Consider the following 13,069-nt stretch of genomic DNA (forward strand, 5'->3'; position numbering starts at 1 on the left):
TCCTTATGTATCTGGCTTATTTCACTCAGTATATTGCCCTCAAGGTTTCTTCATCAATCCCTTTTTTTTTTTAAGATGGTTTTGTTCACACCCCATACATTCCGTCCTAAGCAGACAATGATGGTTCCCTGTATAGTCACATATTTATGTGTTCACCACCCTCACCACTATCTATATAAGGACACCTCCATTTCTTCCACAAAGCAGGAGAAAGAGTCAGAGAAGGTAGAGAGGCAAAAGAAAAAGAAAGAGGAAAAAAGACATGACAGCTAGGAAGCGGCAAAAGGAAAGATAACCTTAAACTAAAGTAGAATAAAGAGACAACACCACCAGTGCCGAGAGTCCCATACCCCTCCCTTATGCCACCCTCTTATATGCATTTAGCCTTGGTGTATTGCCTTTGTTACATGAAAGGAAGCATAATACAATGTTTCTGTTAATTATAATCTCTAGTTTGCATTGATTATATTTTTCCCCCAATACCTTCCTATTTTTCACACCTTGCAGGGTTGACATTCATTTGTTTTCCCTCATGTAAAAACATATTTGTATATTTTATCACAATTGTTGAACACTCTAGGTTTCACTGAGTTATAGAGTCCCAGTCTATCTTTCCTCTTTTCTTCTGGTGTCCTACATGCTCCTAACCTTCCTCTCTCAACCATATTCATAGTTATCTTTTTTAAGTTTATTTACATTGCTGTGCTACCATCACCCAAAATTGTGTTCCAAACCTCTTCATTCCTGTTTTTTCCTATCTGCCTGCAGTGCTCCCCTTTAGTATTTCCTATAGAGCAGGTATCTTGTTCATAAACTCTGTCATTTTCTGTCAGTCAGAGAATATTTTAAACTGTCCCTCATATTTGAAAGACAGTTTTGCCAGATACAGGATTCTTGGTTGATGGTTTTTCTCTTTCAGTATCTTAAATATATCACTCCACTTTCTTCTTGCCACCATGGTTTCTGCTGAGAAATATGCACATGGTCTTATCTAGCTTCCTTGGTATGTGATAGATTGCTTTTCTCTTGCTGCTTTCAGGATTCTCTCTTTGTCTTTGACATTTGATAATCTGATAATTAAGTGTCTTGGCATAGGCCTATCAGATCTATTCTGTTTGGGGTATGCTGTATTTCTTGGATCTGTAATTTTATGTCTTTCATTAGAGATGGGAAATTTTCATTGATTATTTCCTCTATTATTGCTTCTGCCCCTTTTCCCTTCTCTTCTCCTTCTGGGACACCCATGACACATACATTCTTGCATTTCATTTTGTCCTTAAGTTCCCAGAGACATAGCTCATATTTTTCCATTCTTTTCTCTATCTGTTCTTTTGTTTGTGGGCTTTCAGGTATCTTGTTCTCCAGTTCCTGAGTGTTTCCTTCTGCCTCTTGAGATCTGCTATTGTATGTTTCCATTGTGTCTTTCATTTCTTGTGTTGTGCCTTTCATTTCCATAGATTCTGTCAGTTCTTTTTTTGAACTTTCAATTTCTGCCTTATGTACACCCAGTGTTTTCTTTATAGCCTTTATCTTTTTTTGCCATACTTCCCTAAACTTTTTGAGTTGATTTAGCATTAGTTGTTTAAATTCCTATATCTCATTTGAAGTGTAAGTTTATTTCTTTGACTGGGTCATAACTTTGTTTTTCTTAATGTAGGTTGTAGTTTTCTGATGTCTAGGCATCTGGTGTCCTTGATTACCCCAGTCAGGTTTTCCCAGACCAGAACAGGCTCAGGTCCCAGAAGGAAGAAATATTCAGTATCTGGTTTCCCTGATGGTGTGTCTTAAAGGATTGACACACCCTGTGCTTTTCTGCCCAGCAGGTGGTACCCGTCAGCCTGTCACTCCAGACTGGTGTAAGGAGGTGTAGCCCGTGGCTGTTTTCCCCCAGACTCTGGGGTCTGGCCCTGAATGGAAGGCAGGCAGCAGAGCCTGGCACCACTTTCTTCCTCTCAGGGAAGATACACCCCCTAGAGAGAGGTCATTTGCATATAAATGGATTATTTGTTTCTGTGACTCTGCTATCTCCAGCTTTATCTGGGTTGGAGTTTAAAGTGGCTGAGGCTTTCTCTACTGCAGAGCACTGGGAGTTGAAAATGACAGAGGCTTTCTCTACTGAGACGCCCAGGTTGAGAGAGAGAGAAAGAGACAGAAAGTCCCCTTTCAGGGTCAGTCTACGGCCCCCAGATTCACCCGTCAGCCAAAGACAGCACCCGATCCTTTGGGCTCCCCATCCTAGACAGATACATCCCTTGGCTCTCCAGGTCAGTCGTCACCAAAGCCTCTGTCTGCTTGTTGGGGATTCGTAGTTTTGTATAAGCAGTTAACATTAAAACCCCAGTTGGATCTGGGCTTGAGGTATATTCGCTTATTCAGAGAGTGCTGCTCTCTATCACAGTGAGGCTTTGCACTTCAGGCTGCCATGAGGAGGGGCCCTGGCTCGGGTCCGCGTTTTTACTTACAGATTTATGCTTCTTTCTTGGAACATTTCTTTCTCCCAATCCAGATTGTTGCACAATATGTGGACAGTCACAGTCATCTCCCGGCAGTTATTCCAGATCTTTTGCTGGTTGTTCCTGGTTGTTTATCATTGCTCTGGGGGGACTACTAACTTCCACTTCCCTTCTATGCTGCCATCTTGTCTCTTGAGAAACTGAATTTTTAAAGTTTAGATTACAATTAATGTCCTTTGGTCCTCAAATTGCTCAGTTAGCAGAATACCTAGAAAATTTGTTATTTTTATGGAGCACTATAAAAATATTTCTCTATTAAAAAATATCAAAGATCAAATAACAATATAGAATGCTATGCTAAATCATGTCATATGTTACAATCAGATTTTTATAGGTAAATATATATTAGAGACCAGACAAATTTATACTAGAGAGAAATTTTAAATGCACAAATTTTGCTTAAAACTTGTGTTTGAGTATAATTTTTTGTGCAAATTAAGAAAGGACCACTCTTGCTTGAGTTTAACTTTTTATTTTGAAAACTACTTTCAAACTTACAGGAGAGTTAGAAAAATAATACAAACTACATGTAGAACTCTTAATGTACCCCTACCCTCCCAGATATCCAGAGCCACCAATTTTAATATTTTGCCAATTTGCCTTATCAGTCTATCAATCTTCTGAACATTCGAGTGTACGCTGTATACATAATGCTCCTTGAATACTTAATACTGCCATTCACTTATGTAACCACCAGAAGTGCAGTTATCAAGTTCAAGAAAGTTAACATTGGTATAAAGTTTACAGTCTATATTCCAGTTTTTTGGGTTTTTTGTTTGTTTGTTTGTTTTTTGTATGCTCCAACAATGTCCCTTTGAGCCTTTTCTCCTCCTTTGCTATATCCCATCCAGGATCCGGTGCTCCATTTAATTATCCATAATTAAATGGATAATTAGTTGCTCTTTTTTTTTTTTTAATTGTGGGAACATATATACAACATGAACTTTCCCATTTTAACCTCTCTAAGCATACCATTCAGTGAGATTAATCATATTCACAATATGCAGTACCCTCACCACCTTCCAATACTATCCCATCTCCCCAGATAGAAACCCTATGTCCATTATGCATTAACTCCCTGTTCCTTCCCCCCACCAGCAACCTTTTTCTAATTTTTTTTCTTATGAGCTACATATTTTCTGATATTTTATTTTTAGGTACCATAGGGTTTAATTTAACTTTCTAAATCTGTAACAATCTCATTTGCTTGACAACAACTTAACCTCAATACTATACACAAACTATGTTCCTATACCTCCAGCCCCCTCACCTTTGTGTAGTTCTTGTAACAAATTACATGTTTATACTTGAATCCAAAACTAATGATATTTCATTTATACATTTGCCTTTACATCATATAGGGAATAAAAAGTGGAGTTACACAAACTAAAAATATAGTGGTATTGGTATTTATATTTACCCATGTTCATTACCCTAACTGGAGATCTTTTTTTCTTCATGTGGCTTTGATCTATTATTGTCCCTTCCTTTCAACCTACCAGATACTCTTTAGCATCTCTTGTAGGGCCAGTCTGGTGGAGAAAAAACTCCCTTCAGCTTTTTGTTTATCTGGGCATGTCTTAATCTTTCCCTCAGTTTTTGAAAGTTAGTTTTGCAGATATAGAATTCTTGGTTGGCAGTTTTTTGCTTTGAGCACTTTAAATATGTCATCCCACTGCCTTCTTGCCTCCATGATTTCCAGTGAAACTGACAACTCAATCTTAGTGAGGCTCCCTTGTACTTCTCTCTTGCAACTTCCAGAATGCTCTATCTTTGGCATTCAACAGTTGGATTATAACGTGGTGTAATCTGGGTCTATTTGTCCTTATACTGTTTGGAGCTTCGTTGAGGGTCTTGAATGTGTATATTCATGGATGATATATTCATTTGGGAAGTTTTCAGCAATTATTTCTTCACGTATGTCTCCTACCACTACCCGTTTCTCTCTTTCTTCTCCCTCCAGGACTTCCACATGAGTATATTGGTACACTTGATGGTGTCCCACAGCTTCCTCAGGCTCTCTGTTCACTTTCTTCATTCTTTATTCTTTTGCTCTTCGTACTGAATGTCTTGTCTACAAGTTCTTAAATTCTTTCTTCTCTGCCAGCTCCAATCTGTGACTGAACCCCTCAAGGGGAATTTTATTCTGTTAACTGTGGTCTTCGAGCATGTTTGGAATCCTTTTTATAATTTCCTTCTCTATGTCTGTATCCCATTTGTGTTTATCTGTCATTTTCCTGATTTCCTTTAGTTTTTGTCTCTGTTTTCCTTGAACTTTGAGCATATTTAGGACCATTTTTTAAAAGTCTTTTTCCGGCAATTATATAATAATGTAGATTACAAGGGGTGACAGTGTGATTGTGAAGACCTTGTGGATCACACCCCCTTTATCTAGTGTATGGATGAGTGAAGGAATGGGGATAAAAACTAAAGGACAAATGGGGTGGGATGGGGGGATGATTTGGGGTGTTTCTTTTTCACTTTATTTTTTATTCTTGTTGGGTGGTTCTTTCTGATGTAAGGAAATTTCAGAGATAGATTGTGGTGATGAATGCATAACTATGTTATCATACTGTGGACAGTGGATTGTATATCATGGATGATTGTATGGTGTGTGAATGTATTTCAATAAAACTGAATTTAATTAAAAAAAAAAAAAAAAAAAAGTCTTTGTCTGGAATGTCCCAGGACAGGTCCTCCTCATTGATGGTTTCTGGTGCCTTATTCTTCTTCTTTGCTTGATCTCTTGTTTGATTAAATGACAATATATCCCTGGATTTTTGTGCGAGCTTAGAAAACAACAGCTTTCTAGCATTTGCTTTAGAACTGTAATTCCTTAGTTCACATTATTTTGGACACAAGGTGGCAGTATATGAATGCCCAGTAGTAGTGGAACACCAACTCACTCTTTTCTCTTTACATTTGTTTTATTGAGGGTAGCATTTATTGACCTTCTCGATTTTGTCTATTTCACTAAACTGTTCTCTAACTAATAATATTGCATAAGCAGTAATGAGATACATTTATTTTTTATATATATGTAGTATCTGCTTTCCCACCTAGGTTCTGAAGGAGATTCAGACTAATCAGTTGATTGAAATGTTTGAAGTATTTTAATTATTCATCAAACATTTATCTAGTGGAAACTTTATTCCAGGCACTTTGTTAAGGTATATGGATATTCATATAATTAAGGCACATTCTTCTCTCTTAAGTGACTCAAGATGTATCTGAGGATATGAATAAACAATTATAGCATTGTATTGAATAGTATTATCTTGATAAATGTCACAATAAAGGCATAGGGAACACAGGGTAGCCTCCAAATAGTTTTACAACTACTTAAAAATTTCACATCTCTAAGATTTAAATTTGTGGTTGGAATTAAATGATCAATCTGTATGAATAAATTAACTTCTTTAATAAAATATGTTTTTGTTGATCTTCTCTTGTAAGAAAAGAAGTCATTATACTGAAAGCTATTTTGTGTGATAAATGCTAATGTGGTTACAAAATAGGGCAGGCTGAAAATTACCAGAATAGATAAAAGCGTTTTAAATTAGAATCTTTTATTTATTTATTTAAGATTGAGTAGTAGGCTAAGGGAACAAAGTGTGAAAGGGGTGGAAGGAACCAAACAGGAAAGATACGACTGCTTTAGGCAGTGGTGCTAAATGTCAGGCCTGGTCATTTCTGAGCAATTGAAGCCGTTGGCCTATAGCCTGTGATGACATGGAAGTGTTTGAGTCATAGAATTCTTTTCATTTTACAGAATAATAAACAAAGGGTGAAGACGTTGATTCTCATCTCCCAAGGGCATACAGCTATAATGAATTAGGTTTAAGTCAAAATAGATCTCTCACCTTCTAAGTGTTTTTGTTATGTGAGGCTTTACCCTTATCTGGTGAGTTTATTAAATATTACATTATATAAAAACTGCTAAAGAAGTAACCTAAATATATATAATTATAAAACTTCATGTACCATATACCAAAACTGTTCCTCACAATATAAAAATAAAAGCAAGCTGGATTAAGATTCTATTTGTTAAACTTATTTATTGAGGCATACTTATAATTCATTGAAAATTTTGATCTCAGCCTTTATATGTAATTTTGAAATATTCTCTATCTCAAGTTTTTAACAAGAATAGCCTACCATAATGTAAAATCATAGATTCAGTTGCTATGGGGGATCCAAAGCAATTTTACAATATTCAATTTTGGCCACATTTTACTAAGACATGATTCAATTGTTAATAATTAACCTTCAGAACTTACTTTTTCTATCCTTTAATAGAAATAAGATAAAGAATAATCAAGTTATTCACAATATCTACATTAATATCTACCATTCCAGAATTATCTTTTTTGAGCCAGTAACACCATGTAGAAGGAATGTATTTTTTGACGGTACATTTTTTCTATGCTATTTAGAAATAGAGTAGTATTTTTTGATTTTTTAACAAAGGCAGGAGTATATAGACTTTGGGTTTAAAGCTTAGATGTTACTTATAAGCTGGTACTTTCAGGTAAGTTATTACTTCTTAGAGATTCTATGTCCTCTTCTGTAAATTGAGAATCATACCTACTTCCAATTCTTGAGGATTAAATGAGGTCATGTCTGTAAAGTATACAATAAGTGCTCAATTAATGGTGGTAATTGTTTTTGACTTACGTATTTCTTAATTTTATCTGAATTATACAGATTAATAAATGTTTGGACACTGCATTATGTGTTTTTGCTGATTTAGTTATATTTTGTTGTCAAGTTTTTATCATAAACCTGTAAATTCATTTTTGTTAATTCTACTAAACATTCTGTTAGGTATATTCTAAGATCAGTAAGGAAAGAAGTTCATAATTTTATTTTAAATTACATCTAAAATTGAATTTTATTTCATTATTTGAAAACAGAAAAGTTATTTGTTTAGCATTAATGTATGAGAAATGGTGTACATTTCAAATTATAAATTATGCTTGTTAAAAATATTCATGGAGGAAATTAATCTTATTACTTTGTTATTTGGCACATTTAACATATTTGCTCTTAAAACATTAACTAAGGTATAGCCCTCAATTTTATCATGCTATTGTATAATAAGTATACTAGCTAATGCATTATATAAAAGATTGCAGTTTTTCTAATTATCCTATTTTTTTAATCTAAGGACTCTTTTTTTTTTAATTGTATAAGAGCAAGAGTCCAGTTTGTTGGTTCCTATCTGAAACAAGTGGCATGGTGGAAAGAAAGAACATTGTATTCTAGTACTCTAAAGTTTTACTTCTCAAAGTATGGTGCCAGAATCAGCAGAATTGGCATCACCTAGAAGTTTGTTAGAAATGCAGAGTTTCAGGCATTTTACTGAATCAGTCTGCCTTTTAACAGGATTCCCAGGACTATGGTGTGTACGTTGAGAAGCACTGCTGTGGAGCATGTGGTCTTTTGACCTCTGGTTGAGGTTTTACTATTCACTAGCTGTGTGGCTTTGGTCAAGTTTGATAACATCTGTGAGCTTCAGCTTCTTTATCTGCAAAGAGTAAAAATAATTACTGTATTGAAGCTATGTAATTGTTAGAAGGAACAAATTAAATAATGTTTGAGAACATTTTTAAAGTTGTTTTAGTAAGGTTTATTGATGTCACTGTATACCTAATCCTTTTATGTATGTTATGTTAAAATCATTTATCCATAATTCAAATACGTAGAACCTACATAGGACTTTTCTTGTACCCTATTTGAATGAGAAATGAACAAATACCTTGTAATGTATTGTTTTGGAAGATGTGACTTTATGGAATGAGCAACTATAAACTTTTAAATTATTACAATTATAGTAATGTATTTTAACTTCACGTAAGAAATATATATCTGAATGTGATTTAAAAGGGAAATTTAGATTCTATATATGGTAACAATAAAAAATTTTTAAAAAATCCATGGATCTACACAAACCGTGAATCCTAAGTTAAACCATAGACTATAGTTGATAGTACTGTTATAAAAATGTGTTATCATCAGTTGTAACAAATGTTCCATACCAGTGCAAGGTGTTAATAATAGGGTGTTATATGGAAAGCCTGTGTTTTATGCATGATTGTTCTGTAAACCTACAACTTCTCTAATAAAGAAAAAAATAAAAAAAGAAAGAACTACAAGCCAAACCTGTTCCTTTCTTATTGAGGGCAAAGCATAACCATGTGATTTTTGTTCAGGAGTAGTTTGCTGCAGTCTTCAACTGTAAAATATAATTCTCTAGAAATCTTATAAACAATGCATTTCAAGGCTTTAGACTTGAAAATGCCCTCTTAGACACATTGTCTTTTAATATGGTCTGAAACATACTTTTAAGATTTTGTAACACACTATCTTTAATTTCTAGGCAAAAGAAAAACAGAATGCAAAGAAAGCTCAGGAAACCAAATGAAGATGCTTTGGGATGTGTACACATTTCTGCTTCTGCACTTATTTTCATGCAAACCATTAAGTATAAAGAACTTTGAGCAACATCATAATTGGCCTAGTGCACGTTTGGCAATAGTACCAGTCTGTCTTGTTTTAATGCATGGATTCATAAACTTTCCCTACCTGCATCATGTGCATGTAGTGTGTATTAAATAAAAGTCATGTTAAGAGTTGCTTGCTCAATTCCATTATTTGACATTGTATCTGAGAATTACTGTTGGTTCTCTCTGGATATATAACTACTGTAATGAACCTAGAAAATTCACAAATGATATGCTGTACTTGGAATTGTTCTAATTAATCTTTTGATCTTTTAGCCCAGTTAAATACTTAAAATTTATAAATGTCAGATCTTGTTTAAATTGAATCTCTTATTTCTTGTCATCATTAATGGAAAAAAATTAATAACTCTATCTTTGATATCTAAATGTTTTGAAGATTTTAAAATGGAGTTTTGTTTATCTTCTTTACCAATTATTTGAAAAAGTGATTTTAATGCAGTTTGATTGCAAAGGACAAAAGTACAATTTCTAGTGATTTTCATTGCTACAAGTAGAAAAGGTAATAAATGTCCCAATTTTATTTTAGCAAATTTTCTTCAAATGTTTGAGGTTATTTATTTACTATAGAATTATTCCAGAAAAGTGTATTATGCTTCAAAGCAAAATTTCAGGTTAAAGGCAATTTTTAAATCTTAAAGGTTTTTGTGATGCTCTCAGTTTGGCAATATTTTTTCAAGTTGTCAAACAGTATGTTTATAAAAAATTACTTGGAGATTTAACAATTCAGGCTCTCTACTTTAAAAGAAGGAGTGGGGGAGGTGGGAGGATTCCTTTGTTTTAGTTTCCTGGCTGCCAAAACAAATACCAAGCAATGGGTTAGCTTAAGCATTGGGAATTTATTGGCTCGTGGTTTTGAGACTAGGAGAAGTCCAAAATCAAGGCATCATCAAGGTGATACTTTCTCTTAGAAAGCTTGGCATTTTGGGGATGGATGCTGGTGATCCTTGGTCTTGGTGTTTCTGTTACATGGCAGTGCGCATGGTCTCTCCTGGCTTCTCTTTTCTCTTCCAGATTCTGTTGACCTCCAGCTTCTGGCTGTTCCCTGTGGCTTTCTCTCTTTCTGTGACCTTCCCTGTAAGGCCTTCTGTTAGAGGATTAAGACCCATCCTGATTCAGCTGGGCCACACCTTAACTGAAGTAACCTCATCAAAAGGTCTTATTTACAAGAGTTCACACCCACAGGAATGGATTAAATTTAAGAACATGTTTTTTGTGGGGTACATAGCTTCAACCACCACATCCTTCTTTGCCAATTTGAATAAAATTATCACAGCCCAACAGTTTCCAAGAGCCATGTACAGTTTGCCCACAATGACATTACTGCTTTGGGGGGTTGCTTTGTTTTTTTACTTTATAATATATTGTGTTCTTGCTCCTAATCTTCTTTTCCAACTTAAAATTTCAAGGAAATTTTATAAAACTTATTTTTATGAAGGAAATAATCCACTTTTTTCTTTACCAAGCACATTTCTGAAGTTGATTTTTAGCTTTTATTATGTAAAAGTTTAGACACATTTAGAGAGAATGTGTACCCATCTTCTGCTTTCAGCACATGAATTTTTAAGGGTTGTTTTAAAGATTATTACATTGTGGTATTATTAAATGACTTAGAACTAATGCAGGAAAGCCTGGTGGGAAATTGAGTAGAAAAATTAATGAAATATTTTTCTCTGTTTATATAATTTCAAGTGAAGGTAATAAAGAAGAATTTGTTTTTCAACTGTTTTGGGAAATGCATATATGTAGCTCTCGATATGGTAGTATTTATGGAGTATTTTCAAAGCCATGATACAATTTTTCAAAATGGTTTCCTGAGGATTATTTTAAGTTCATATTGATCCCATTCATTTATTTCATTTTAACTTATATACCCTCTTTTATAGGGGCTTAAATTTTGTTAAACATTCCAGGGAGTAAGTATATAATCATCCTTAAGAGTAAGTAGCATCCAGTAATCAAAACAGTGCAGGACTGGCATAAGGACTGACAAGTAAGTCAATGTCATAGAAGAGAGAGCCCCAAAATAGGTCCACATTTATATGGTCACTTGATTTTCAGCAAAGGTGGCAAAGCAATCCAATAGGGAAAGGAAAGTCTTTTTGACAAATGGAGCCAAAATAACTGAATATCCACATGGGAAAAAATGAACATTAATCCCTTACCTCATACCATGCACAAAGATGAATGCGTGACAGATCATAGACCTAAATATAATAGCTGAAGTATCAGACTTTTTAGATGAAAACAGGAGAGTATCTTTGTGACTTGGGGGTAGCCCAAAATTTCTTAGATTACAGAAAGCAATAACCATAAAAAATATTCAAAATGAGTTAATCAAAATTAAAAGCTTGTCATCAAAAGACAATAAGTAGTAAGTATGTTTTGACATTTAAAAAATAGCTTTATAAAACTTCTGTGTTAATAAGTGTAAGTATTTCTAATAAATCTTGATAAGAGTTTCCATAGCTTAAGAATGGTTTGTTTTTTCTACTTTTTTAATGATTGCAAATGCACTGTGACACTTCATGGTTATTTCTGTTAATGAATAAAGAAGTATGACTTGTCCTTGTCTGGGTCTTATGTCTTGCCAGTTAACACTAATTCATGAAGCTAGAGGGTAGGAAATGGAGGCAATAGAAGAAAAAAAAGTGTTAGTTTTTTGTGTGGAAATTTTAAGGAAAATAAGAAAATTTTTAAATTAAAAAATTTCTACTTCACTCATTTCACTTTTGTTCTTTCTTTACTAAATCTCATTTGATGTTTGGGTAGGTGAAGGTATTTCCATTCTGTTTGTGTCTTTTAAAATAGCTATTTCTAAGGGATGTACTGCTATTATAAACAAAGAAAGCATGCCAACACCTGAGGCACTGGCTAGTCTTACCTCATATGTTTAGTTCCCAGGATAGCTGCCCTTTTTTTTTTTTTTTACAACAGAAAGCAGTCAGCTCAACGGTGCCTCTAGAACAGACAAATATTTGTTCTGGGATCATGGACTAAGGAGACTTGGGCTGCTCCCTTCCTGAGGACTGTGTGTATTAGGTGTTACATGTAGGTTAATACCTGTGGTTAGTCCTAATAGTTGCCTATAACATTTCAAGATATATTCAGAAATGACTTTTTTTCCCTGTAGGCAGATTTTGTTTCTAAAAAAAAAAAAAAAAAAAAAAAGGCGGCTATTTAGGGTTTTCCCCTAAAAAAGAAAATTTAAAGAAAACAGATAAAGCAAAGTTAAAATTCAGATTAGCCAATGTCCTACCACCAGGGATAAACACATTAGCATTTTAGTATATTTAGTGGTATTTTTTCTCCTCATGTGAATACATACATATGTTTTTGTGTTAGTCTTGCATGCTGTCCCCCCACTCCAAAGTGGAGTAATGTAGTGTATATTACTTTGTAACTTGATAAACAATTTTCCCTTTTTGTATCAGTGATAGACTTACCTGCAGGAAATAGAAACCACTCTAGTTGCTATAAAAGGAATTGGGATTCATATTGGGAATTTTGAAACTACCTAATTTCTTAAGAAGTCACTGGAAAGTTTGGAGGAGTGGGCTTAAGTTTGGGCTTCCAGAAATGACTGCCAAACAAAGCATATAGTACAGGCTTGCCAGGGGAGCTGCTACCTATGTAATAGTCAAGAAGTCCACCATTGGAATTATTGATGTTAGCACATGCTGCAGTGGCTGTGTTCCCAGAATAAGGAAATGCTACAACTACCTGTTGACACCCAGTGACTATACACTGGATGGAATGCAGAAAAATTCACTTCTCCCTGGCTAAGTATGCCACCTAAAAAAAGCTAAAGCAACAGGTAGAAAGCCTTACTTTTGCCTTTCAAGTTTTACATGAACTTTGCTGCAAGGGCATCTGGGAAATTAACTTTGAGCTTTGCAGTCTGCAGCATAGGAAGGCAGGAGGTTGGAAGGGATGCTGAGTGCAAATCACCCAGTCACACTATTAAATTCTACATTAAAACAGTTTTTCCTTTTTGTATAAGTAATATGTGTTTTAGAGAAGTGAGAAAAT

At 34.5% G+C, this 13,069-nt stretch overlaps 1 protein-coding gene across 6 annotated transcripts in view; it reads left to right on the forward strand.

Moving 5' to 3' along the window:
- UCHL5 (ubiquitin C-terminal hydrolase L5) overlaps positions 1-9,345 on the forward strand; it is a 64,188-nt gene extending 54,843 nt beyond the window's left edge. For 4 of the 6 annotated variants that reach the window (XM_037825129.1, XM_037825130.1, XM_037825133.1 and 1 more), the window contains one exon: positions 7,902-8,498. In XM_037825129.1, the coding sequence (XP_037681057.1) occupies positions 7,902-7,973 (72 nt within the window). In that variant the 3' untranslated portion in view covers positions 7,974-8,498. Of the gene's footprint in view, positions 1-7,901; positions 8,499-8,895 lie in introns of those variants that run through there. The other 2 variants (XR_005215149.1, XM_037825131.1) reach the window with 2 other exon arrangements.
- Positions 9,346-13,069: the final 3,724 nt, after the last annotated feature.

Source organism: Choloepus didactylus, chromosome 2 (genome assembly GCF_015220235.1).
Source record: "Choloepus didactylus isolate mChoDid1 chromosome 2, mChoDid1.pri, whole genome shotgun sequence".
Classification (NCBI taxonomy): domain Eukaryota; kingdom Metazoa; phylum Chordata; class Mammalia; order Pilosa; family Megalonychidae; genus Choloepus; species Choloepus didactylus.